General features: G+C 43.3%; 1 protein-coding gene across 5 annotated transcripts in view; it reads right to left on the bottom strand.

Annotated features, from left to right (window-relative positions):
* Arhgef28 (Rho guanine nucleotide exchange factor 28) overlaps positions 1-27,071 on the bottom strand; it is a 300,377-nt gene that overhangs the window by 155,737 nt on the left and 117,569 nt on the right. For all 5 annotated transcript variants that reach the window (XM_052743476.1, XM_052743480.1, XM_052743477.1 and 2 more), the window contains exons 3-6: positions 26,223-26,370; positions 23,590-23,883; positions 4,865-5,048; positions 2,048-2,228 (exon numbers count right to left, since the gene is read on the bottom strand). In XM_052743476.1, the coding sequence (XP_052599436.1) occupies positions 2,048-2,228; positions 4,865-5,048; positions 23,590-23,883; positions 26,223-26,370 (807 nt within the window). The remainder of the gene's footprint in view (positions 1-2,047; positions 2,229-4,864; positions 5,049-23,589; positions 23,884-26,222; positions 26,371-27,071) is intronic.

Raw genomic sequence — 27,071 nt, 5'->3', positions numbered from 1 at the left:
ACAGCTCTCCCAGGGCCATGCCTGTTGCCGGGCTCTATCCCTGTGGGGCTGCTGGGGCCAGACTCCTCTTGAGAATACTGTGCCGTGTAGCCCAGCAGTTGCCTGGTCGGGACTCGTCACCATTGGGTACTTCCGTGAGAAGCCACAGGAATGACTGGAGGCTTCGGTGTCACTAAATACAAGGGCTTGAAGCTCAGCCCTCACTTGTATTATACTAAAAAGAATCCTACATGTCAGAAATTTACATACAAAATTTCCTAAAGCCCAATGGGAGTCAGACGCTGAAGAACACGTTTCATTTTAATGACTCAAATAAAATTCTACATGGGATATGCTAATCATATTTATTTGATATATAAACATTTTAACTGTATTTATAGTTTAATTATATAACATAAACACAGAAGCCAAAACCATGATAGACGGCAGTTTCTGTTTCTCTGAGTTGATGTTTTAATCTGGCTGAAAGCCTGTACAGCTGAAGAAAACTATCTTACAAGTAGATGTACTTGACACATGAGAGGCCACAGGGTCTAGACAGTAAGTCCCAGGGCCACTGAGCACCGGCCACTGGACTGAACCAGGTTGTATTCAAAACAAGTTTGCTAAACAAAAATGAAAAATTTAAATATTCTTTATATTTGTCCAGAGTTTGCAAACTACTAAGAGTGATGAAGTGTCTCATTCCTGAGATGGGCATGCTATAATAGCCCTCAAGTCTTATGTCCTAGCCATGACAGGAAATAGTAAATCTCTTTATGAAAGGACTATGTTCTCACCTGTCCTGTTCATATACAAACAGGACGAAGATTTAAATTATCTAAGTCATAAGAAAGCCCAGCAGCAGACACTATAAACTGTTTTAGGCGAGAATTAGAAAACTGCAAATAAGTACAAAGAAAATATACAGCCAGGCGGTGGTGGCGCACGCCTTTAATCCCAGCACTCGGGAGGCAGAGCCAGGCGGATCTCTGTGAGTTCGAGGCCAGCCTGGTCTACAGAGTGAGTTCCAGGACAGGCACCAAAACTTCACAGAGAAACCCTGTCTCAAAAAAAAGAAAATATACAATATTAGAATTCAGTTAGAATTCAACAATATGGTCACCTCAACAAGACTTTCACAGTGACAGAACCAGCTGACATATCAAAATAAATGAGGAAATCTGACAAAGCTCCATCCCTTGCTGAGAGGAAGAATTGGCCTTCTCCATGGACAAGTCCCTTTCTAGATTATTCAATTCCAAAAGGCTGGCCTTAAGTGCATATACATTCAATCAATACCAAATTGACTCAGCCAATGGTTGCATTATATATACTAACATATATATGGAACATATACAACATATAAATATAACAGTAATAATAAGGAAGAAAGGTCATTAATATGGGAGGGAGGGAGCTGGGGGACAGGGGAGTTCAGGGGAAGTTTGGTTTAGGTGACTTGTTTTGGTGACCATATTGTTGAAATGTCATGAGTTCAGCATCCCTGTCATATAATAGAAGATAATACCTCACAGTAAATGTCCTGGTCCTCTGGCTTTTACAATCTTTCTGCCCCTCCCCCATCCACAAATCCCCCTGAGCTTTACATGTAAGAGTCATGTTATACATTTAACCAGTTGGGGCTTTCAATCTGCAAAAGAAAAAATTTTAAAAAAAAAGCTTTGATTAAAAAATATATATATATATTAGAATTCAGTTGTGGGAGCCTGGAATGGAGGCACACATTTGCAGTTCAAGTACATGGATGTAAGGATCCTAAGTTCAGGCATAGCCTGGGCTACATAACAAGACCCTGTCTCAGAAAGCAAAACCAACAATGAAAGAAATGCAAGCCAAGCAAGGATCTACCAACCACTGCCTCTGTGCTGCCCAAAGCTGTGCTGGTCTTCATTCCACTGACCCAACAAGGGCTCTAACTTCACGTTCTCAAGCTTTCATCAGGAAAAAAACATGCTAGCTCCCAAGCACCATTCCAAAACAGTGCACAGATCCCACACGTACTAAAGGAGCATGCACCATTGAGTCCTGGAACAGCGGTACAAACCTTGACAAGGAAGGTCCTGTCCCAAAAATATTTCCGGAAGAGTTTGATGTCTGCCTCCAACAAATGCTCAGCCGTGTGGTTAACGGTCAGAGTCAATGTTTCTGATGAGTGTACGAACTGCAGAGAGGCATCTTCGCTCAGACGCAGTCGGGAGAAGTCTGGGGACCGGCTACCCTGAAAACTGAATTGTCACAAGTCAAAATTCACACATCACAGCTTCACGGATCCCATCCCCCATCTTGCCCCGATATTACAAATCCAAAATGGAAAATGATCCGTAAAAGTCACTTACACACCCAATTACACGAGCTTGTGTAAACAGATCTGGGTCAAGCCGTCTTTATTTTTCCACTTAGTGGTGGTTTTTAAAAAGACTCTATGTTTTAAAGGTTCCCATAAATAACAAAACAGTCCTGATTTTTAAGCATAGAAACGTATCTCACTAGTTAACTCTCCTTTTTAATCAGAAAAGATGTCTCCCCCTTTAATGGAGCTCATGAAGAACAAATTAGCTGGCAGCCAATAGTTTGCTAGGTGATTATAATGGAAAACAGAGAGAATCTCCAGGGAGTGTGGTGAGGTCTGGCTGTGGCAAACAACGGTATATTCCTAACACACTGGTACCACTGTGCTAAATCACCCCCTCATGCAAATTAGAACACGCATACTTTTGATTAGGTCATCGTCTTGAACACATTCATTAACAATGAAACAATATACCCAAACTAAGTTCTTGAATATAAGCGTATTTTCTCATCTGCCTTGACTGGTTAAGAACAACAGTGTTAGCTATACACCTTGACGGCTGGAATTACTGCAGTAAATCAGCACAGCAGATAGGATCGTACATTAGTAACAATAAAGATGCCTCAGGTGAAAAATATTCATGTTCATCATGTGGTCACATTCCAACAGACTGTCCCCAGACCCCTCGCTTTACAGAACCAGCTCTGTCCCTTTCTTCCTCTGGCATGATCTCATTTTGTTAATGAATGTTTGCTTTACAGAAATACATTAAAGACCCTGTAACTTATGATGGCTTGATTTCTAAGTTGTCAATGCTACAATGCTGTAGAAGATAAGTTAATTCATTAGAAATGCTACTTTCTGGTTTTGAATTTTGATTTTACCCAGGTTGGAGAGGTACATAAGCAGTGTATTACTCTCTCTAGCTGCTGGGTGGTGGCAAAAAGCCTTATCCCACAGCCAGTCACACAACCATGAGGCTACACATGATCTCCCACAGTGGACCGTGTTGCCCAGTGATGTATAAGAGGCTAGGTATAGTAAATGCATTGGCAACTTGGGATGTTTCCAACCTAAAATAGGTTCACAGGACACACCTCCATTTAAAATTGAGGAACCTCTGAGCTGACTTAGCTCCATCACATGGAGTGACAAAAAGAGATCCATTAGTCTTCACACTAATTTCTGAATCTTCTGGAAAAGTACCAACCAGCCACTGAAGTAAAAGGACCGTGAGCCTGAATAAAAGTAGAGCTGTGGTTCATTTAAAACACATATGATCATACGGTCCACTGTATGATCATATGATGAGTAGTAGTAGCGCTGTTGTTTATTTAAAACACATATGATCCACCATACAATCATATGATCATATGACCTTATGACCAGAATTGAGTCTGCTTTTAATTCCACCTATAAACAGATCTATTAAACATGTAAACTTTTAAAACATTCAGTGTCTTCTGGTGCTGGAAACAGGAAGGAAGTCCAAAGCCCCCAGCAGATAAAGGCATCTACCTCCAGGAGGGAACCCTGCAGCAGGCGCCATAACTCAGTTACAGGACACGCTCTTGCCTCGTTCTTTGTAACCAAGAAAACATGGTTGTGTTCATAACCAAAGGAAAGGACAATTCCCTTTGGATGGGCTTATCTCTTAGTTAATGACTATTTGATCAAATAAGGCAGGGGAGGAGAAAGGGAAAGTTCTGGTTTCTGCCTAATGACCACTTAGGCATCAAATTACCATTAATTAATTGTATCAAATTAATTACATTGAGTTATACAAGCCAAACTAGAAAAACCATCCCACTAAGACACACCATGTAATAATACTCTAACAATATTTAAAATTTTTATTGTCATTTTCAATGTACTAGTCTATTTATAATTTATATTTTACCATGTTATATCAAGGCAATCACTACATATGGCTTTTTCTTTCATAAGTTAGAACAACAATTCATCTGAACCAAAGGAGCACATAACCCACTGGTCAATCACTGGGAGTGTTGAGAACATTCCCGACACAGACAACTTCATAGTTAACAGATTATCTCCCTTACATTAGTTCACTAAACCCTAGTGACTACTCCTGTAAGTTCACCTGTTATTCTTACAATGAAAATTATGACACTGGCATTGGACTAGAAATAAAGCAGAAATGCCTCCATCTCTCAAGTGATTTAGAAGATAGCCAAAAAAGTAAATGGTCATATCTGTATAATTATAAATTGTGATTCTTACTAAAATTAATCATAATCATAAAAGAATACAACTCAGGAGCCTTTGCTGAGGAAATGTTGTTGAAACTAAAGTCTGAAGGGCAGTGTAGACCACTGTTTGACCAATCCTCTTTTCATTATCTTTCCTGTCTCTCTGTCACAAAATACTCCCAACAAAGGTATCTGCTTACGCACTAGCTAAGCATGTATTGGTACTGTATGCAAGAAGACTAGCTGTAAAAACACAAGGCAACATTAGCAGATGCGTTAGCTATTCCCATTTTTCCATAATGCTTGGCAGGCTTCGTAGACATAGTGAAGAGAGCCACTATTAGGCAATTGAACTCACTTTGTGATGTCGTCCACCAGGGTGGCGTGTCCACCGTGCAAAGCTAAGTGCAATGGTGTGGTGCCCTCTTCATTGGGTATCTCCAAGGCCTTGACTCCCCCAGGGAGACACAAGAGGAAGTGGAAAAGCTTAGGCAGGCCCCATCTCACAGCCAGGTGCAGGAGAGACTCTCTGTGTAGAGATACTGAAGAGAAGGGAAAATGGGATGTTAGTTCCTTCATTCGTAAACTTTGTTTTGTACATTTTATTAAAGAGATGACATATTGGGTATGACAGAAGCATCGGGCTGGGAGGAGTCAAAAGCATCTCATCTTGACCTCCTGCTCTACGGATAGTGAGAGGTCCTGGGGTTTTCTGGAGGTCAGGGAGCCAGAGGGCACTAGAGCTATGATACTCATGACTGATACAGGCTCTTCCCATCCATTATGCTACATCCTGCTACCATCTGTCACTAAGGATGCAGGAACATCACCGGAGGATACAGGTTCTCAGGAAAGATCATCCTTTGGAAATACACTCATCAACTTCCAAGATATCTACTAAGAAACTCCTGCCACACAGGCTGGGCAGGCTATCAAGCCAAGGGCACAAAGAAACCTCTGTTTCCACCATTTGTCCTCAGAGCCAGTCCACCCTCATGAGAGGCTGTGACAGAAAGCAGTTTCTGAAGTCCAGAGCACCTGTGACCATGGCCTGTCCCCAGCCCCATAGTGGTGTGTTTGCCCAGAAATTAGATCCCAGGGAACATCACACTGCCAAAGGCACCCTGGTGCTATGCCTTTGCAGATGGCCCTGAACAGGGGTAGGGCCTTGGCAGCCTCCTGCTAATTTCCACTGTGGTGTTTCCTGCTGTGTGTTATGATCATTTCCGACTTTCACCATACAGGCTGACAAGCCCTTGAAGGTTTTCCTTCTTAACAGTAGCCGGTAATGCATGACCCCATTAAGTACTTGCAGAGTTTAAAAGTAATTAGTTATTAAAGTCTCAAATGCCTATGCATATTTACTTCATATGCAATTTGTATAGAGTTTGTACATTTGTCTCCCTAGTGTAATAACCCAGTACCTAGGACATAGGTGATTCATGACAGACACTATATTGTTAATATGTGAACTATAAAAACATTTTCTTACATTAAAAAAGCTAGACCCAAGTTGGCTGTGGTGGCACCTGCCTGGAATCCCAGCACTCAGGACTGTGAAGCTGGAGGACCACTTGTGCCCAGAAGTTTGATACTAATCTGGGCAACACAGCAAGATACATACATACATACATACATACATACATACATACATACATACATGCCATGCTCATGAACTTTATATGCTCAGTCACACTTTAAAGACACCTCATTCTAACACCTAAACATAAAAAGCTGGTCACTACAGATCTATTGTGATAAGCAGCACACAGTGGGGGGTCCAGGAAATAATGATACCAGCTATATTCATAACCCAAGAGAGCTAGACAATAGAATGAAAGGCCCAACAGAGTGGGGACCTTGTCTTCCGTTTTGTGGGATCCCACGAGCATCACAGTGCCTGGCACACTCGCTAAGCATTTACAGAAGAGATGAAATTACACACGAACAGCAAGCCCCTGTGGAAGTTGGCTTTTCCTCTCTGATGTGCTGCTCTATATAACACCCCTCACTCTCCAGTCTGTCTCAGAGAGCTCTTAAACGAAATCTCCTAACAGGAACTGGGGCCCCCTAGTTGGTACTCCCACATACAACTAGGACATTAAGGACAAAAATGCCAGCTTCCCACACAGCTCGCTGGCCACAGAACCATGATCTTATTGTCCCACTGTCTTCATTAACATAACTTCACTACTGCCAGAGACTCTTGCCCAGGCAAACCAGGGACTGTTTACTGCATAAATTTCCCACAAGATTCATCAACCCTTCAGCACCAGCCACCAATGGACAGTACAGAGAAGACCTAAATCCAATTTAAAACTATCACGATCCCTGCCAACTCCCAAGGAGGCCCCCATCTGAACCTGCCACTCCCCCCTCACCATCATTAACCCTACTTTACCATCATTAATCCCACAACAAAAAATATTTATTAAACTAAGCTTCAATTTCTCGGTGAATTCCTGTCTTGCCATCCCCAGCCCCTGAAGCCACTGAGGGTTTGGAGCAGACCTACCCGACTTACTATGACAGCCATAAACACAGCTTTATGTCATGAGTGTGAGGAGTATTTTGTAGAGGGAGCGTGGAACAAAATCCCAACACAACAGAAAGAAATATCCCACTGTGCATGAATACAAAATAAAACTGCTCAGTTTACATTCTCACAGATCTATCCAGATTTCTCTATAGCAATAACTACAGGGCTTTAGATTCCAAAGACATAAGGATTTATACCTGGGTCCTTATCACAGTAAAGTACCACCAAGTTCCCTGCATAGTTGCTCTATCACTTGTCATGTGACATAACACCTGTCCCCTCTACGGTGAAACAACAACCCAAATGCCAAAACATCTAAAAACAGACCTGTAGCCCTGGCTGCACACAGTTACCATGCATCCATTTAATATGCTTCAACTCATCTTTATGAAAAGCACAAGACTTGGGTTGGCTTTCCCTCTCCAGGTGCTGCAAACTCAACCTCATGCCTCATAGACACTAGGCACGAAAAAATTGATCTTTCTTTTACCCTTGGAGTTTATGACCATTATCCTTACTTAAAAATTGTGGCTTTCAGGCCGGGCGGTGGTGGCGCACGCCTTTAATCCCAGCACTCGGGAGGCAGAGCCAGGCGGATCTTTGTGAGTTCGAGGCCAGCCTGGTCTACAGAACGAGATCCAGGAAAGGCGCAAAGCTACACAGAGAAACCCTGTCTCGAAAAACCAAAAAAAAAAAAAAAAAAAAAAATCGTGGCTTTCATTCTTAACAGGTTCCCTGCAGGACAAGGCTGACAACATTTGTACTTACTTTTCTTATTTTAAATAATAACCAGGAAGAGACTTGTTAGGATCAGGTAACAAAACAAACACACACCTGCACACACATGCACACATATCCTAGCCAGCAGAGGAGGCGATCAGCACGAGATTCTGAGCAGCCAGCCACACTAAATGGAATTTTTACACCACAGATCCCAATCTGAATATGGTGAGAAATGTCCCATGTACAGGTTGCAGTTTTCTTCCAAGAAAAATACATCTGAGAGGGAGAATATCTGAACCCTTGGAGTTAAAACAGTAGCACGGGCAAAGGAGCAGGGTTTCAGTGTGTGAATAGTGTTCCTCAGAGTGCCTGCTGCAATGTTCTAAAACTGGGGTGCTGCTGGCTATATTCAGCTGATCAAGAAGAGTAAGTGTGGAGGCCTTGCCTCCTCCATTAGCAGAAACTTGCAAGCCTGTCTGACTAGTCCCAGGCATCTACTCTCTGTTTATGGAGGGAGAGGGAGTCCATCCTCACCTCTCAGAAAGGAGACAATAGTGATAATCATGCAGCTCACTGTTCCCATTCCCCTAGCCTCAGAACTTCTCCACTTCTGGAAGAGGAAGGAGGAGGGAGGGCAGGGAAAGAAAGCTCTTCTGATGGTGAAAGGAAGCACAGAATAAAACTACCAGAGTGTTAAAGAGACAGCGCTCTCATTCGGTATGAAGGTCAGCATGGAGAAGGCAGCAAACAGCTTGAAATAGTGGCATATATAAATAATTCTGCTTGTTAGAAGGTTCAGATTTCTTAACAGCAGCCAAGAAAACAAACTGTGGAAAGGGGTTATACAGTTTGGCAGAGGTAGGGCTGTTTAATTAAAATGAAAAAAAAAAAAGCAAGTAACTGTCTCTTCCTGTTTGTTTAGGAAGCAGCAGGAGTTATCTGAAGTAATGGAACTCAGACAGAATTACTATTAATTGCTCTGATGGCACACATTAAAAGGTATGAGTTCTAAAATCCTGGGAACACAATCACCCAGACAGAGAGAGGGGCTGAACAGGCTGTGACTTTCAATAAACCATTCCTGTTTTGGAACAGTGAGGGCCTATCTGCCCTTAGCAGGGAACGAAGCTTGATTTCGACATGCCTCGCTCTTTGGAACATCAGTTTCTCTGCTTATAAAACCAGGTTGACATAGACAAAAAGGGTCCAGCTAATCCAGGCTCATTGACCAAATACCCGACAAGAAGCCACTCACAGAAGGGAAGGTGGACTTTGGCATGGGGTTTGAGAAGGTACGGTCCTTCTTTGACAGGGAAGACATGGCCACAGGAGAGTGAAGTGGCTGGTCACCCTGGGTCCACAACCAGGAAGCAGCAAGAGGCAAATACTGGTGCCTTCAGAGGCAAACAACTGGCTTTCTCCTTTTCCCCAGCCCATCAGAAGGATGATACCTGCATCCAGGGCAGGTCTTGTCTCCTTAGTTAATCCTCTTTAGACACACCCAAAGACATGCCTCACTAATGCCCCAGGTGTTTCTTAACCCCATGGAGTTGACATTTGAAACGAACCACCATAAGTCCACTCCTTCTCAACTTGATACCCAAACAAGTCACTTTTTAAAGCCAAACATTTCACCTGTCCTTAAGGGTTCATGGCCATCTTATAATGTAAAATGCTTTTCGTCCATCTCTAAGAGTCTCTTAGGTTTACCTTCCAACATTGTTCAAAAGACCAAAGTCCAAAAATCTCATCTGAAACTCAAAGAAATCTCTTAACTGTGAGCCTGAAATTTAAAAAAAAAAAGTTATATATTTTCAATATACGATGGTGCAAAAATAAATATCCCCATTCCAAAATGGAAGAATAGGAGCATAGTGAGGAAATATTAGATCAAAGTAAGACTGAAACCCAGCAAAGCAAATACCAAAACCTGTAGGTCCATGTCCAACACTGGGGGCTTGTGGTACTCCAACACGTTTACATAGCCCTGGAATGAGTTGCAAGGCAGCAAGGGCTACACAGAAAAACCCTGTCTTGAAAAACCAGATAGATAGATAGATAGATAGATAGATAGATAGATAGATAGATAGATAGATAGATAGATAGATAGACGGACGGACAGATGGGATGAATGGATGGGATGGTGATATTTTATTTGTATTAAAATGTTATTTGTATGTTAATAAATAAAGTTGCCCGGGGGTCAGAGCTATTAGCAAGCCATAGGAAAGCCGGGCAGTAGTGGCGTACACTTGTAATCCCAGCACTTGGTAGGCAGAGCTGGGTAAGTCTCTGTGTGTTCAGGGATACAGCCAGCATTGGATACACACACCTTTAATCTCAGTACCAACCATAGAAGACCTGGAGGTCTGTACAGACAGGCAGTGACAAGACGGTCATGTGGTTGGGTTTACAACCAATGAGAAGGCAGAACAGAAAGTCTATATAAAGACTTTAACACAGGAAGTAGCTCTCTTTTGGAGAGGTAGGACCACCGCAGGAGGAAGGGTAAGGTTTTAGCTCTTAACTCTGACCTCTTGGCTTTCTTCTTTGCATTGGTTCTGTGTTTCTTATTTAATAAGACAGTTGGTTACATCTACAGGATGGGATGAATGGATGCGACAGATGATAGACAAACAGACAGATTAGATAGATAATAGATAGATTAATAGATGATAGATAGATAGATGATAGATATGTAGCTAGATGATAGATAGATAGATAGATAGATAGATAGATAGATAGATAGACAGACAGACAGATGATAGGCAGGTAGGTACGTAGATAGATAGAAAATGATAGGTAGGCAGGTAGATAGATAGGTAGATAGATAGATAGATAGATAGATAGATAGATAGATAGATAATAAATAAAAATGGCTGAACACTCAAGGTCCTCCCCAGAACAATTAAATCAGGATTTCTGAAGGGAGGTGCACCCACATTTCCTAGTGACTCTAACACAAAACCAGAGTTGGAGATCTGCCTCTTGAAGTCAGTAAGTGTTTAGCCAATCCCATCCCTAGGGTCTGTCTTCTAGAGTGCTGTTTTCCCAATCTGTTCTGACGAGCTGTTCATCTGCTAGAAATAATATTACCAAAGAACAAAAATGGCTAAACTTCTCTCTGAGTTTAACAAGTTCTTTTCCATCCAAAATGTTAACTGCTAAGCCAGGGCTTAAACTCTTAGCAAAACATTAAAACTAACACACTATGAGGATGAAAATCTAGAAGTAAATGGTGCTTTTAAAAAACACAAGTAAACTCAGAAGCTGGGCTTAGGAATGTGTCATAACTTCCTAGGGAAGCCACAGGGATGTATTCAGCAATACATCCATAGCAAGGTTTTGAAGACCAATGGTCTTTTATTCACATAAATCCAATTCATTGAAACATGTTCTACTCTGATTTCCAAAGCTGCACAATCATACAGGTCTCAACTTGTGCTCCCAAGTCGTTTCTGTAAACAAATATTAAATAAGAGTATTTCTATGTGCCTAACCCAAGTGTAGATGGACACAGTCCTTCCCTATGAACAGCAAACAGCCACTTGTGTTCAGAATAAAATAAAAGCCTGGGCTGTAGCATTGTTGTCCCGTGAACTAGAATTCTAAGGCTTAGACACAAAGAGTGTATGAGGAAATAAGGAAACTATTCAGCCAACAAGAAAACCACATGTCCAACCTGCAAGGTACCAAGACACATAAGTTTATAAAATGCCAAATATGAAGAGCAAAATGCAAGGAAACAAGAGGAAAATGTTAACCAAAATTTACATGGAGAGTAGAACAGAAAACTGGGCATGGATAGCAAACACACACACACTCACACACACACACACACACACACACACACACACACACACACACACACACATGCAGACTCTGAGATGTTTGCAAGGTTGTTAGTGAAACTAAGAAAAGGGGCCATGCAGTGCAGCATCTTCCACCAATGCAGTCTGCTCCAGACGCCAGGGGTGGGTATACAACCAGCCTTCAGTACTGAAGGTAGGAGGCTGGTGAATCCAAAGGAGGAATCACAATTATAAATATGCTTATGTGGAAGAAAGATACAGAGCATCAGAGAGAGAGAGAGAGAGAGAGAGAGAGAGAGAGAGAGAGAGAGAGAGAGAGGACCAACATGGCAGCCATAGTTGATCATAAGGCCACAAAGGAGGCATGGAGAACCATTAGCACAGCGATTGGCCATGCTTGCCTGAGGCTTCTCTTCTACATCAGATGCATTTGAGACACTCAGATTGTAACCATGCCTAACTCAGAATCTCTGGAAACATCCATCGCACACCATCATTCCAGAAAACCTGCATTGTGTGTCTACAATTTAGAAGGACTTGGCATCTCACTGAGGTTGGCCACAGTTTAGCTTCTGGAACTAGAAGTAAATAGCTGAAATACTAAAAAGTCTATCAGACCTCCATGATGAAGGCTTCATTTTGGCTTTCACATCGAGAGACATTCCAAACTGAAACATACAATGTGGGCAATGGTACCAGGTGGTAAGAACCCAGACACAAGCTTGTAGAGCACAAAGGGAGATGAACGAAAGGGCTCAAGACCTGGATTGGAGCTCTGTAAGAGCTCCAACTTTGGGGAGCTACCTGGTTTATAAAAGAGAAAATAATATCGAGTCAGCTTACTACCTCAGAATGTCAGAAATAACACATAGGCCAGGGTTCCCAAGCACTATACATGATCTTTTTAATACAAGAAATTACAATGTACGGTCACTAAATGGATCCGTGGCGTGTTTGGAAACAGTTTTTCTCTGGTTATCATTTAAAAACATAATTGAAGGGAGCTAGTCTCCGGCTTAGGAGGCACTGAAATTGCATCAGTGCCCTGTTCCAGATGAGCCATTAAGACAAATTGCCTGTAATCCCCTGCCTGGGGCTGCAGGCGGTCATTAGGTGTCATAAGCACCAATTATTCCAGACCTTCTTCCCAGACGGTGCAATCCATTTTGCTCTCACTGGCTAATGTTTCTTCCAGTTCCACCATCTATCCATGGTGAACTCGCTTGCAGCTCCCGCGCTCCCCCTCACACCACAGTAGAATTCTCAGACACACACCTTGACGACCTTTCGGGAACCCTGCTCTTTTTAGGAGTCAAATGAAAATGCAATGCCGTTTTCACTGTTTTACTGACAAGCAGGAAATGTGTGGATTTATCTTGCAACTGGCCTTTTGAAGTCTGCAGCAGGTTTTTGGATTCAAGTACAACCAGGAAATTAGCCAATGGTCTACAACTGGGCAGGCTCTACTCATTGACCTGATACTAGACACCAGAGCCTCAGGACCCTGTTCCTAGGCTAAGAAATGGTAGAATTTTGAGGTATGAATGTAGCATCATTGAGAGACTTTTATCCACCTCATTCAGTGTCAGGGACACAATCAGCAAGGGTTATTCCAGTGAGGGGGGAGAAAAAAGGGAAGTAGAAGTAACCAAACAGGAAGTCGGTATCAAGGGAGCCATATACTTAGGGTGAGGCTGAGAGGGTTGGGAAGAAGTCTCAGTAGAAATGTAGACATCATACCCTCTTCCTTCCGAGGCTTAAGAATCGCTGCAGAATAGGGGTCAGGAAGATCTGAAGAGCCAGAGATGGTGGGTGACGGCAATGGAATAGTATTTGCTGGACACAACAGGGCAGTTGCACACATGAACTATGTGATTGTGAGAGCATTCACCAGACCTGCACACACTCAGGACAGATAAAAACCCCAACATGGAATTGGGGAAATAGGCATGACATCCCATCTCTAGCTCAGTGTGGTGGTTTGAAAGAAAATGACCCCCAAAGGAAGTGGCACTATTAGGAGGTGTGGGCTTCTTGGAGTAGGTGTGGTCTTGTTGGAGGAAGTGTGTCATTGTGAAGGTGGGCTTTGAGGTCTCCTCTATGCTCAAGCCATGCCTTGTGACAGTTCACTTCCTGTTGCCTTTGGGTTAAGATGTAGAATCCTCCAGCACCATGTCTGCCTGCATACCGCCGTACTCCCAGCCCCCATGCTCCCCGCCATGATGATAATGGACTGACCCTCTGAAACTGTAAGCCAGCCACCACCTCAATTAAATGCTTTCCTTTACAAGAACTGCCGTGGCCATGGTGTCTCTTCACAGCAATGAACACCCTAACACCCTAAGACACTGAGAAACTATTGACAATTGGTAGCTGCTGAAAGAGAGTCAGTTTTTTTTAAAGGCATGACCCTCTATTAGATCAACCATATTCCAGAAGATGACCACACACGCAGGAGTACCTGGGTAGCACACACTGGGCTTGGGGGGCCAAAAATAAATAGAGGACATGAAGTAAGTAAGGTAGGATGGGTTGGGGGGAGAGATGAATATGATCAAAACACAATGTATGAAATTCTCAAAGAATTAATAAAAATATTGTTTAAAAAATAAAGAAAAAAACAAATCTCTAAAAAGAAATGGAAACTTGCCAGAACTCATAAAAGTATGTATAAATGGCAAAGTTTTATAAAATGTAAAATATATCTCCACAAAGTTTTTATTTTATTTTAAAAACAAGCTACCACAGACCACATTTATTTCATACTTACAGGGACTCTGTGATGTCAACATTAATAGGTTGACACATTCCCAATCACTCAAGGTCACTCAGGAAGCAAAGGGAGCATCAAGAACTGAGACCCCTTTTCTTCCTCCAAAACTTCAGACGTTCCTAGTCATTATCCCTCCCGGAATGCAAAGGCGTGAAGTGTCCTCAGCAACTGTGTACTTATGAAAATGTATTAAAGCCAATGATAAGGAACTAACAAAGGTTAACATCTCCAGGAGAAACAGATGTAAACAAAACAATTAAAACTCCGTTACTAAAGAATCAGGGATGGATTTGTTTAATACTGTCTATGCTTGTATCCCCTACTATAAATTACAGATGGGAAAGTGAGAATTACAGAGAAAAAAAAAAATCTGTAAAACAATAAAAAGCCAGAAATACATGCTTTAAGAGAGGACGCCAAAAGGTAGACCCCGTAGGACACCAAAGAATTGAAGGTGAGAGAAGGGCATGCGCAGAAGAAAAATGGGCTGCGCAAACTCTAAGGACCCAGGCTGACGATGCCCGGTCCCAGGCTCACAACACCGCACACACACACGCGCACACACACACACACACACACGCACACACACACACACACACACACACACACACACACACACACACGCATGACAAACACACACATTCCTGTGGCAAATCAAAGCAACTGAGTGGGCAGGGAGCACAGATATGTAGAAATACAGAGTGAGATTACAAAAGGTTAAGGGTTTTTTGTTTTGTTTTGTTGTTTACTTTTTAAAAGATTGGTTTTATTTTACATACAGGAATGCTTGCCTGTACGTTTGTCTGGTCAGCACTCTGTGCTCTGTTGCCCATTAAGGCCTAGAGAGGGTGTTGGACTCCCTTAGACTAGATTTGCAGGCAGTTCAAGCTGCCATGTGGGTGCTGGGAATTGAACCCAGGTCCTCTAGAAGAGCAGCCAGTGCTCTAAACTGCTGAGCCACCTCTCCAGACCTCTCTTTCAGGTTCCTAACTATATAGCTTGGTATGGGCATGAGCTCCTATTTGAGTCAACAAAAGACTTTGCAAAAGTCACTGGGGCTGAGGAAAGGGGACTTAAGCAGAGCACACAGCTGGCTTTTCCCCAAGAGTTCTTGTCACTGCCGGATTCTGCCCCACCCACTTCCCAGTCTCTCCCACTCACCTTCTTCAACCACTGTGCTTTTAACCACCAAAGACTGGGAGTTTCAAAACTCGGAGAGATAGCTCAGCCGTTAAAGGCTAGGCTCACAACCAAAAATGTAAAATAAAGCAGCGCAAGAATAGTCACCATCATCCAAATCCTACTAAGAAATCTAAGAAAATTGAAACTTTTTATCTTCTTCCCACTTAAAAAAAAATAACCATAAAACAATCCCTTGGCTGCTGTCATTTTCAAGTTCAATTCTAGCCCCATGTGTGCAATCAAAAGCTGCCATGAGCATCCTGTGTGTTTGGGCGAATCCAAGAGCACCCGGGCGGGGATGGGACTTGGCTAGCAGAGGTGAACTTCAAAGCCTCCCAGGGTTCAGGGTCCTGTGGGAAACACACCAGGGCAGGGCATTCAAAAATAAAAGCTTCCCTCTTTCTAATTTTTTTCCTGAAAATTATAATGGTGCGGGGGAAGTGACCCAAATATACCCTTATGTTCTATTTCCCAGATGGGAGAATACCAATGGGATTCTCTGCTCCAAGTCTAAGGTCCATTGTTGCCCGACAGAAGTCAAGTTTCTAACATACTTATTTACTTTACGTGCAGGAGTGTTGGCCTGCATGTATGTATGTGCACCACGTGTGTGCCTGGTGCCAGTGGAGGTCAGAGGAGGGCGTCAGATACCCTGAAATTTAACGGATGGTTGTGAACCACCATGTGGATGCTGGGAATCAAACCCAGGTCTTCTGCGAGAACAGCCAGTGATCTCTCTTAACCACTGAGGAGCCAGGTCTCCCATCAGGAAGCTAATTTGTAAAGAAGAGTTTATGATGATTCTTCTTCTTGAAGGCACAGTTTCTAAAAAAGAGAATGTGTCCAAAAAGAAGCACCAACTTAAGCTGCAAAACAAATCCAGACAGTCTGAAGGGGACAACAGCTCTTTCCCTGAAGGAGTTCAAGTCTGCACTGTATTCTTACTGCCAGAAATTCTATTCCTTAAAAACCTAAAACAGGCTTGGAAGACAATGAAAATATTTAAATTAAGGATTTAAGTCTTCCTAAAGAATACCTACAGTGTGAAATAATTGTATCAATTTAACGTAGAAATTTACCATAGGCACAATTCCAAAGAACACTGTCCCCCATCATTAGTATTCACCCTGAGGGTTACCTTAGCAACCAAAGGGATAGAATACCAGTTTAATGTGTCAGAAAAGAGGGCGTGGAGATGATTGCCCCATAGAAAATATCAGAAGCGACAGAAAGCTAGAAAGCAAAACTGAATACATACCCAAAAAAAACCAAAAAACAAAAAACAACAACAAAAAAAAACCTTTCCAAACAAAACCTACAAGCCACCAGGATCAGTTGTTTCCCACAATGCACTAATTTCCAAACTCAGAAAGAAAATAAGCAGAGAAACTTGTGTGTCGGACTAAATCCGTCTTGTATGGACTTCCTACCCACTGGTATTTCAGCTTGTGCCATTTGAAACTTGTTGGCCGGGACAAAGCTTTGGGTAGAATGACAAAACAAGAGAGGCCCTGGGATCTGCAGTCCAGCAAGCAAGTCTCAAGATCCAGCATGTCCTCCTTACTCACTCAGACCTGGACCACAGTGAAGTCAGCCCAGTGAAAAGTGCCTGCCCGAGCCTCGCTCTCCTTCCCCCCTGCATCTGCACCTAGCACACTGGCTTCATGGATAAAGGGGCACAGCTCCATCTCAAGTGCCCACGAATCTGGCTTCCGGGAGCTTACGGGTCTCTTTATCATGCAAATAAAGAACAAATTTTCTCTGCAAACACTGCTGATATATCTATATATAGAGAGATATATAGAGAGATATATATCTATATATCTCTCTCTATATATCCCCTTTCTCTTCCCGCCGAGAAGAAAGGTGATGGATTCATGTGGCATGCAGCAAGATGCCCCATGCGTGAACGCTGATGATCAAGGCAGTTTCACAGCTACTGAAGAACTCTTAATTTTACAAACTTTCCTCTGAAGCCCCTGTGGGCTCTGCATGTCCTCTCATTAGCCGCAATGCACAGAGAACCGACAGGCTTCAGAGGATGTTAATGTATGAAGACCCTATTTAGCAGACTTTAGCCATGCTAACTGCCCATCTCCACTGTGATAACATTGCATTACTTTCTCTGTACTGTACATTACATGTGTACTTCATGACAACGTTCACTGTTTTTCCTTTAAGTTCCTATTCATGATGCTGCAACCACTTTTTAGGCAAACAAGACACTGCTCAGACTTGCCCTCAAGAACATGTATTCTGCAACTGGTAAATCATACCTCTAATTTCTAGATTCACATTTAAATCTAAGATGGCGTAGTCAGCTACAGAACAGATTCTTTTTTTTTTTTTCAGAACAGATTCTTAATCTGATCTATGCAATAAATAATTGAGAGATGCCGTTCTCTAACCTATATCTACTGGGTCCCGCCAGTACCACCAGCCAGCCCTCTTTGATGATGGATTTCCACACAGCAAATACCCATAGCCTCCTAGATACATGGGATATGTCAAACCAAGACTGCCCTGAAGAAATGCTGAAAGGACCAATCGGCTTATCTTCCGAATTCTCTCTGTGTAGAATAACTTATAAAAGCAGGAATGTTGACCTCTTTAAACTTCATAAAGATCAAACTTTGTTTTGTTAAAGATTTACTATTTTCTCCTGCAGGTTCAATACCACATTGAATGTTCTGGTGAGTGTTACCAGAACCTATGAACTCCATCAGGGATAGAAGAACATCTGCCCAGAAAACGCTGAAGTAAGTGGTCCATGTCCATCTACAGGCCTACAGAGTGGTCCAAATACAGCTTTTCACAAGAATAATTTACCCTTATGTGCTGGATAGTTTTATGTCAAACTGACACAAGCTAGATTTATCTGAAAGGAAGGAACCTAATTGAGGGGGGAAAAACCTGCCTCCTTAAAATGACTATAAGGCATTTTCTTAATTAGTGATTGATGGGGGAGGACCTAGCCCTTGGAGGGTGGTACCATCCCTGGCCTGGTGATCCTGGGTTCTCTAAGAAAGCCGGCTGAGCAAGCCACGGGGAGTAAGCCAGAAAGCATCACTCCTCTATAGCCTCTGCATCAGCTCCTGCCTCCAGGATCCTGCTGCCCTGTTTGAGTTCCTGTCCTGACTTCCTTCAGTGATGGACTACAATGTGGAAGGGTAAGCCAAATAAAACCCTTTCTTCCCCAATTTGCTTTTGGTCATGGTGTTTCGTCACAGCAACAGAAACACTAACTAGGACACCTTACAAAACAAAATCTTCAATCTGCAAATTTGCAACATATTAATGTATACATACTAATAGATGTGAAAAATACTATTTATGTGACCTTTTTTAAAGAAGGGGTCTTTCCCACGTACACACACTTTTCAGTGAGAAGGCATGCACAGGAGAAGCTGTATCCCTCAGAAGGCTGGCAAAGAAGTAAGTGTGTTCACAAGGCCAGTACCATTAGAATTGAGATGGCCACATGGCAGCCTCCCCCTGGTGAAGCCTGGCTTCCCAGCCATCCCTGTCAAGGCTTCTGGGAACACAAATGCAGGGAGCCATTTGGTTGAGCAGGAAGGGAGGCTTCAACCCAAATGTCCTCTGAGTACCAATCAGTAGGACATTAGAAAACGTTATCCCAGTTAACCTGATTGTCTACATTATGCCAATCTCTGCAAAAACATTTCTGTCAAAACACAAAACAGGCGGCAAGAAACCCAAAACAAAGCAGACAAACTGTGACATCTTCTTGGGTAATTCTATTACTTCACTCAGCCTCTTACTGCAAACAGGGAGTTCAGGGGCCCTGCGAAGGCTTCTGTCATAAAATCTATTCTACAGAAGAAATGAGTTTAATTTTATGAAATAGGAGTGCAGTTTAATGGAAGGCCTGGAATTAAATAAAGCCTGGGGCACTTCCTTCTCTTGCATGTATAACAAAGTTGTGTTATGACTGAGGATGTGTAAGATGCAGGAGAAGAGAAGACCCCGCTTTTCTTTTCTTTCTTTTTTTTTAAAGATTTATTTATGTATTATGTATACAACATTCTGCCTCCATGTATGGCTGCATACCAGGAGAGGGCACCAGATTTCATTATAGATGGCTGTGAGCCATCATGTTGTTGCTGGGAATTGAACTCAGGACCTCCTGAAGAACAGCCAGTGTTCTTAACCTGTGAGCCATCTCTCCAGCCTGACCCTGCTTTTCTAAGGGGCACGGAGCTTCACTCACCACCTCTCCCTGATAACCATCAAAGGTAAAAAGTGAGATTTTTTTTTACCACAAAATACAAAGGAATGCAGTCATGTCTCATGGTAGGTCTCAGGTCAGACTCTATACAACAAAGCTATTATCAAAGTTAACTAATACTCTTCTGGTAAAATAATGATTATGCCTAAAGAAATCATTAAAAAAAAATGGGTAAAACGTTTAAAGGATAAACAGGGAAATTTTTAAATGTTTCTGACGGGTACTAAAATAGATAATTGCTGAATGGTTTGTAGGATCCTTTAAAAATCCTAAACAGAACAACCATGTGATCCAGTAGTTCCACTACTGGATACACAAAGGAATTAAAATCAGACTGCTGGAGAAACATCTACATTTTCATACTCATGGAAAGCCTCAGTCACAACAGCTAAAACGTATGCAACAAGTGAGGAGCGCATAAAGAAAACATAGTCACATTCAAAATGGAATAGTATGCATCCATAAAAAATGAGAGCCTCACTCAAGAGGCAGAGCCAGGCGGATCTCTGTGAGTTCGAGGCCAGCATGGTCTACAGAGTGAGATTCAGGACAGGCACCAAAACTACACAGAGAAACCCTGTCTCGAAAAACAACAACAACAAAAAAGTGAGAGCCTGTCATCTACGGCAACAGAGGTGGAACTGGAGATCACTGTGCTACAAAAAACAAGCCAGACACAGACAAACCAGTGCCACATGATCCTACCTACATGTAGACTCTCAAAAAGTATTGTCCTAGAAAGAGAACCAATGGTCACCAGAGGCTAGGGAGGGTGTTAAGCACAAATGCTGATCAGAAGGTGTTATGTCACAGCTAGACTGGAGCAAAGGGTTCTTGTGGAACAGCAACTGTACACTTCAAAAAGCTACAAGAAAGGGTGTTAAAAAATTTTTAAGCACAAAGAAATGATGAATACCTGAGATTAAGTATATTTAACCAGATTTAAACATTACACAATGTACACTCCCTATCACGACACTACGCAGTACTCAGTACTAGGAATATTTTTATGTTTCTTCAGTTCAAATGAGTGAGCTGAAAACACAATTACTAGGAAGGAAACTGGATTCTGCTTATGACTGATGTCTCCACCAAGAATACAATACAAATTCTCACATGCCCCACCCTCAGCCTAATCCTTACGTCATCATTATACTGGTAAAGGTCAAGACACCAGGAAGGGGACCACGGGAGGAGAAAACAAATCACGTGGGGGTTGGGAAGGAAGAGGAAGAAGAGAGAGGGCGAGAGGAGACATGTGACATAGAAACAGTGGTCACTGGGGGGGGGGAGACCAATACTAAGGACAGAGAGGCTGGTGGGATAAAAGAATAAACAAGAACAAAGTACCGCAGAAACCCCAGAATGAAACACACTTACTGTCTGTACCAGTCTTGAAACTAATACTAAATAAAGGAAATACGGTTCATCTGTGAAAACCCAAATTAACTATACAGTAATCTGCGCGGGTCCCATAGCCAGGAGACCCGAGGTTCCCAAGGTAAGTACATAACCAGGCTTGAAGGTACTTTTCGCAACAACTATGACATGAGGAACTATTTTTCCATATGGTGCAATATCTCACTCTCAGAAGGAAAGGACCCGCCTCCCTTTTTCTCTCATCCAAAAATGGATCTCTAGACAGCCTTGAAAACAGCAGTAGGACACCATTTGGCACCTGCAGTTCCCTGAATTTATTTATTATGTATCACTATCGGAAATACACACCCAACACGGGAAATCACACACATGCGCTGCTGTAAATCCACTGGGAAATCATACACACATACTACTATAAATCCACAGGTGTTAGAAAATCTTAAGTTCTGAATTCTGACATGGAAAACTAAAAGCAGCAAGTATGCAATACAAATTGCTCTTTGGAGGCCCATGGCTTAAGCGTTCACGTGTAGGCTCAGTGTTGGGTGATACTCATGACTTCCTCTTATTCAAGGTCTTAAACATACTAGAAACATTGAGAAGTGCCCTGAGAGGGTTTAGAATAATTCTGATTGAATGGAGAAATAAATATCTTCTCTGGTTGTAGATAATGGCCTCAGTACCCTGTTTATAAAAACCATACCCGTTACTTACAGTGGTACATTCAAGCTCACCCATGCTCAAATTTAAGCCAACCTGTAAGTCACACCCAGAATTTATCAGGAATCACACTCTTTGAAGTAGCATCATCCAATCACAAAGCTACTTCACAATGAGAGGAGAACAGCACATTGACAATGCGTGCTGTGTGCAAGAAAACAGAATCTCAGGATTTTCAACAAAATTACATCATTTGTCATCACCTTAAGAAACAGCTACTGGCGGGCTGGTGAGAGGCTCAGTGGGTCAAGGCGTTTGCTGTCAACCCTGGGTTTAATCTGTGGGACCCACTATGTGGAAGGAAAGAAATGACTCTTTGAAGTTGACCTCTGACCTCCACGTGTACACTAGGGCACAACCCCCTACACACACACACACACACACACACACACACACACACACACACACACAGAGAGAGAGAGAGAGAGTCTAAATGAATAAATGAAAGTAGCTTTTTAAAAAAAGAACGTCGATTGAACAATTTGCCTTCATCCCCAAGTGGGCTTGTATGTTACTTCCATGGCTCTATATACACCCTAGCACTGGAGAACAAGAATCCATCCACCCTTAGGAACTCTAAAAGTCAGTGCAAATGTAACACAAAGAAATTACACATATCCAAGGAAATGGAAATAATAATCACTGTAGGTTGGTCACCATGCATTATTTACATGTATATAATCACCATAGCATATCCCATAGATACATGCAAATGTGTGTCAATTTAAAAACATTCTTGAGACAAGGTCTCTGTACCTTGCCCTACCTGACCTGGACATGACTATGTAGAGAACAGGCTGCCTTCAGACTGGACAGTGACCTTCATCTACCCCTCAAATAAGATTTTATTTTATCTATAAATGCCCTTGGGGACACTGACTTTGTATGCACGTGCTAGTGTTCCTGTGTGCAGGTGCATGTGAGTGTATGCGAGTTTGTGTATGTGCAGGGGTGGGTGTGTATGCAGATACACACTTGTGCGTCATGCATGCACGGAGAGGCCAAAGTGTTGCTTCTCACAGGTCACCTGCATTGATTTTTTTAAAAGATAGTCTCTCCAGCTGGAGCTAGAACTTACCAATTTAGCTAGACTGGCCGCCAGGCAGCCCCAGAGACATTCCTGTCTCCATCCTACCAGGGTGGAGTTACAAATGCCACTTTTTTTAATGTGGGTACTGGAGATCAAACTCAGGTCTTGGAGCTTGCTCAGCAAATGCTTCCCACTGAGCCATCCCATCTCCCCCCGCCCTGACTCTTACATTGTTCCAGATGTCAGCTCATCCCTCACCTTTCTTTCAGGCTGCATGCCTTCCAAGCATTTCACAGAGCTCTTTGTGTCCTTCTTTCCTATTTGGATCACGGCAACAATGTCTCTTTCTCATGGCAAGAAAGTGGCCAAAGGAATTAGAGCCACAGCCCAGAGCCACAGGCTCAAGAGCCAGCCATAAAGAAACAGCACCAATACCACGACTGGCAAATCCCTTTAATGGTTCCTCCTCAGACCTCCTGGGGCCCAGAAACATGAGCTAGCTGAGAGATGGATGGCTGAAGACTTCAAAGAACCCAACCACATCAGGACTAAAGGTTTAGCTAAAAGGTAGGGAGAAAAGTCTACCCAGAGAAACAGACGGCATACTGAAGGCACATTCTAGACCTGAAACAGAAAGCACACAGCACACATCTGGGTTTTCTGACACAGACCTACCTTCAAGCGAGGAATATCCCGAGACTGTCCAGCCCAAAGGCAGCTCCAGTTGGCTCAGAGCCAGCACCAGCTCTTCATCCAAGGCGGGCAGTGCTTCTGCTGTCAGGGCAAACGGGGTCAGCAGCGTCTGGTGACTACAGGCCACGAGTCGGTCAGCCTGAGTGACCAGTAGACGAGCCAGTCTGCAGGCCATATTGTCCACATAGGTCACTGAGCCGGAGCCCATGGTCACTGGGGAGTAGCCTTCCGAGCAGAGGCACACAGATACCATCACCGTCTCCTGAATCCAATGGCCTAAATGACAGGATAAGGAGCCATTCAGCCCATGTCTGAAGGAGCCACACAGTTGCCCTGGGTAGGCAGCACTCTCCAGGGGACAAGTAGAAAGTAGGGTGTCATCTCTAAATGCCACCATCCTGGGGGCCACTCCTGAGCTGCGATCATCTTTTTTTGGTGACTCTGGGTTTTAAATGATCCTTTGGGAGCTCTGAGAACTTCAGAGTCTCTCTCCACCAACCACAGTCCTTTGCCACACTTTACCCTTCACGTCTGCCCAACCCCTGGATTCCAGGCTGGCACCTGAGGGGTTTTAGCTCTTTCTGTTCTGCTAGAAACACAGTCACACATCCTTAGCCACTTACTGAAGCAATAGATTTTTAAATTGTATCAGACATCTATAGAAGTGCACCCTAATTCCACGGAGCTGCTTTGAATGCAGGGTGAAGACGACAACTAGAGTCTGTGTAGATGAACACAGTCAACAAAGACCAGGAGCTCACCAGGACCCCTCCAGAAATGGCTCCTGTATCTGGCAGATGTTCTCAATACTTCCGGGGTTGCTGGTCACCCTGCTACCTGATCTCCTTACATTTCTCCTCTTTGCCTTACCTTCCCGTTCTGCTAAGGCTGGTGAACTTCTGCCCAGCTACATGTTTTTGTCTTTGGTAGAATTCCCAAGCGTCAATAGCATCCAAACCCCTGGGACCATATCATGGCTGGACTGAGAAGAGTCACTGAGCTCCCTCTGAGCACGATGCCCTGTACTCACTGGCAAGTGCTCATAGGCCTGCATCCTCCCGCCCCGCCTGTCTCTCCAAGTTTTCCCACAAAGGCTATGCTGCCAGAATTCCAAAGACTAAGAGCATCAGGTTTCCTAAACAAGATCCAAGCTGGGAGGTGGTGGCACATGCCTTTAATCCCAGCACTCGGGAGGCAGAGGCAGGAGGATCTTTGTGAGTTCGAGGCCAGCCTGGTCTACAGAGTGAGAACCAGGAAAGGCGCAAAGCTACACAGAGAAACCCTGTCTCAAAAAACCAAAAAAAAAAAAAAAAAAAAAAGATCCATTGCCATCCTCACAACGACTCTCAAAAGACGCCACCTCATTAGACTGTTCCATCTAGTATAAATTGCAGAACATATCTTCCATCACTTGATAGGCTACCCTGGTGAACCTAACCATTTCCCAACACTCAAAGGTTACCTCAGTAAGTCTATAATCAGGGAAGTTTAAGGTTAAGAAACAGACTATTGGGTTGGGGATTTAGCTCAGTGGTAGAGCGCTTGCCTAGCAAGCACAAGGTCCTGGGTTTGGTCCTCAGCTCCAAATCAAAGAAAGAAAGAAATATACTGTCACTCACCCCCATGAAACCTGTCAAAATGAAGACAAGGCCATTAAACAAGGGGAGGGGCTTGCTTTCACACATCAGAGGGCAACAAGGTTGGTCCCTCCATGTAAACAAGAAAGAAACGAAACAAAAAGTTTTCTATCAGAAGGAGCATTTTTGTCATTTTTATTCTTTCTCTAGCGATTGCTCACTAAAAGAAAAAACATAAGTAAACTAGGAATAGAAAGGATGTCAATGTATGTGCCGGAGTAAAAGGGTATCGGGGAAGGGACCAACAGAGACCAGCAGCAGAACGACAGGGCCATTAACAAATACAGCAGAGGTTTTGTTTGTTTGTTTGTTTGATTGATTGATTGATTGATTGATTGATGATTGATTGATTTTCAAGACAGGGTTTCTCTGTGTAACCCTAGCTGTCATGGAACTCCCTCTGTAGACCAGGCTAGCCTCAAACTCAAAGATTCACCCCCCTCTGTCTCTCGAGTGCTAGGATTAAAGGCGTGCACACCACTATCAAGCATTTGGGTTTGTTGTTGTTGTTGTTGTTATATGTGAGTTCCTGGGGCTGCCAGGCCGACCTGAGAGGAATGAGAAAGGAGAATGAGGACATGGTCTGTCATGTCACCTTGTCCAGAGCCAACTCCAGCATCAGCCTGAGGCTAAGGAGATGACACCCAAGGCACATCCTCCATTGGCTGCACCTAAGTACACTAGACCTTGAACGGGGGGGGGGGGGGGGGGGGGGGGACGGGGGACGGGACACGGACGGACGGACGACAGCCAGTAGGGTGAGCTTGCTGGGACTACGTCAAGGCAGACACTACTGCAGGGACCCCAGGAGTTGGTGTCACGAGGCAAGTGTCCCCCCTAACCACATGCACATACACCCATGTGAACTCCTGACCTTGGCGGGTGTTTCTTCTTCTTCCTTGTAATTCTCCCCTTGGCAGATACCCTGGAGGGAAGACACAGATGTCCCACACCCCCACCACTCCGAGACCTCCTCACCTGGAATGCTGGATTGGAGGACATTATCCTCAATGCGCTCGGCAATCACCACGTGCCTCTGATGCGACCCGTCATAAATAAAGTAAAACTCGGCATCTTCGGGAAGATAAACATTTTTGCCAAATTTTGCACAGACCGTCCTCTGTCCCTGAAAAACAAGTAAGTCTGGGCATTAGTACACTTCCTTGTTCTGGCTCTGAGAAACCACAGGGGAAGGGCACAGGCCCACAACACTGACACTTGTCATAAGCACTTCATGTGAGTGAGCTCAAATGTCACAGAGCCTCCTTCCAACAATGACTTTTTCCCAGGAACACCTTCCTGATATGTTTAGTATGAGAGTCAGAGCTAGCCTGAGCTGTTCCAAAAATCAAAAAAGGTCAAGGAATAGAAAAGAATTGTTTCTTTAATATGCTAGATATATGAGTATGATTTTTCAGTACCTTGAATTCCTATCCCCCAAATATCATTGTGCATAATGATATTATCCTAGATGTGACCTACCACTATAAATATAAAGGTTCTTGATATTTATTCTAAGCTCAGGCCCTAGCATGTGCTTGAACACTGTATACTGCATGAACCATAAATATTCACAGACATTTTTCAGATAAACAAGAATGCTCACACACATGCTGTATCAACAGCATTGACTCTGTCTCCTCTGAGTAATGCCTAAGCCCTCTTTCTCATCTGGGTTGGCCTCCTCCTTTGTCTTAAGAGTTCCTGGCTAGTACAAAGCCTTACAAAGTGTCCTGTTTCCAAGAGGAAGCACTCTTCAAAGGAACGAGACACCAGGCTAGTGGTCTTGGTACAGGAGGCTTTGTTGGGGGCGAGCTGACAGCCATG

This window comes from Peromyscus californicus, unplaced genomic scaffold (genome assembly GCF_007827085.1).
Source record: "Peromyscus californicus insignis strain IS unplaced genomic scaffold, ASM782708v3 Scaffold_18__1_contigs__length_77618521, whole genome shotgun sequence".
Classification (NCBI taxonomy): Eukaryota; Metazoa; Chordata; class Mammalia; order Rodentia; family Cricetidae; genus Peromyscus; species Peromyscus californicus.
This window is presented reverse-complemented; position numbering and strand designations above follow the sequence as displayed.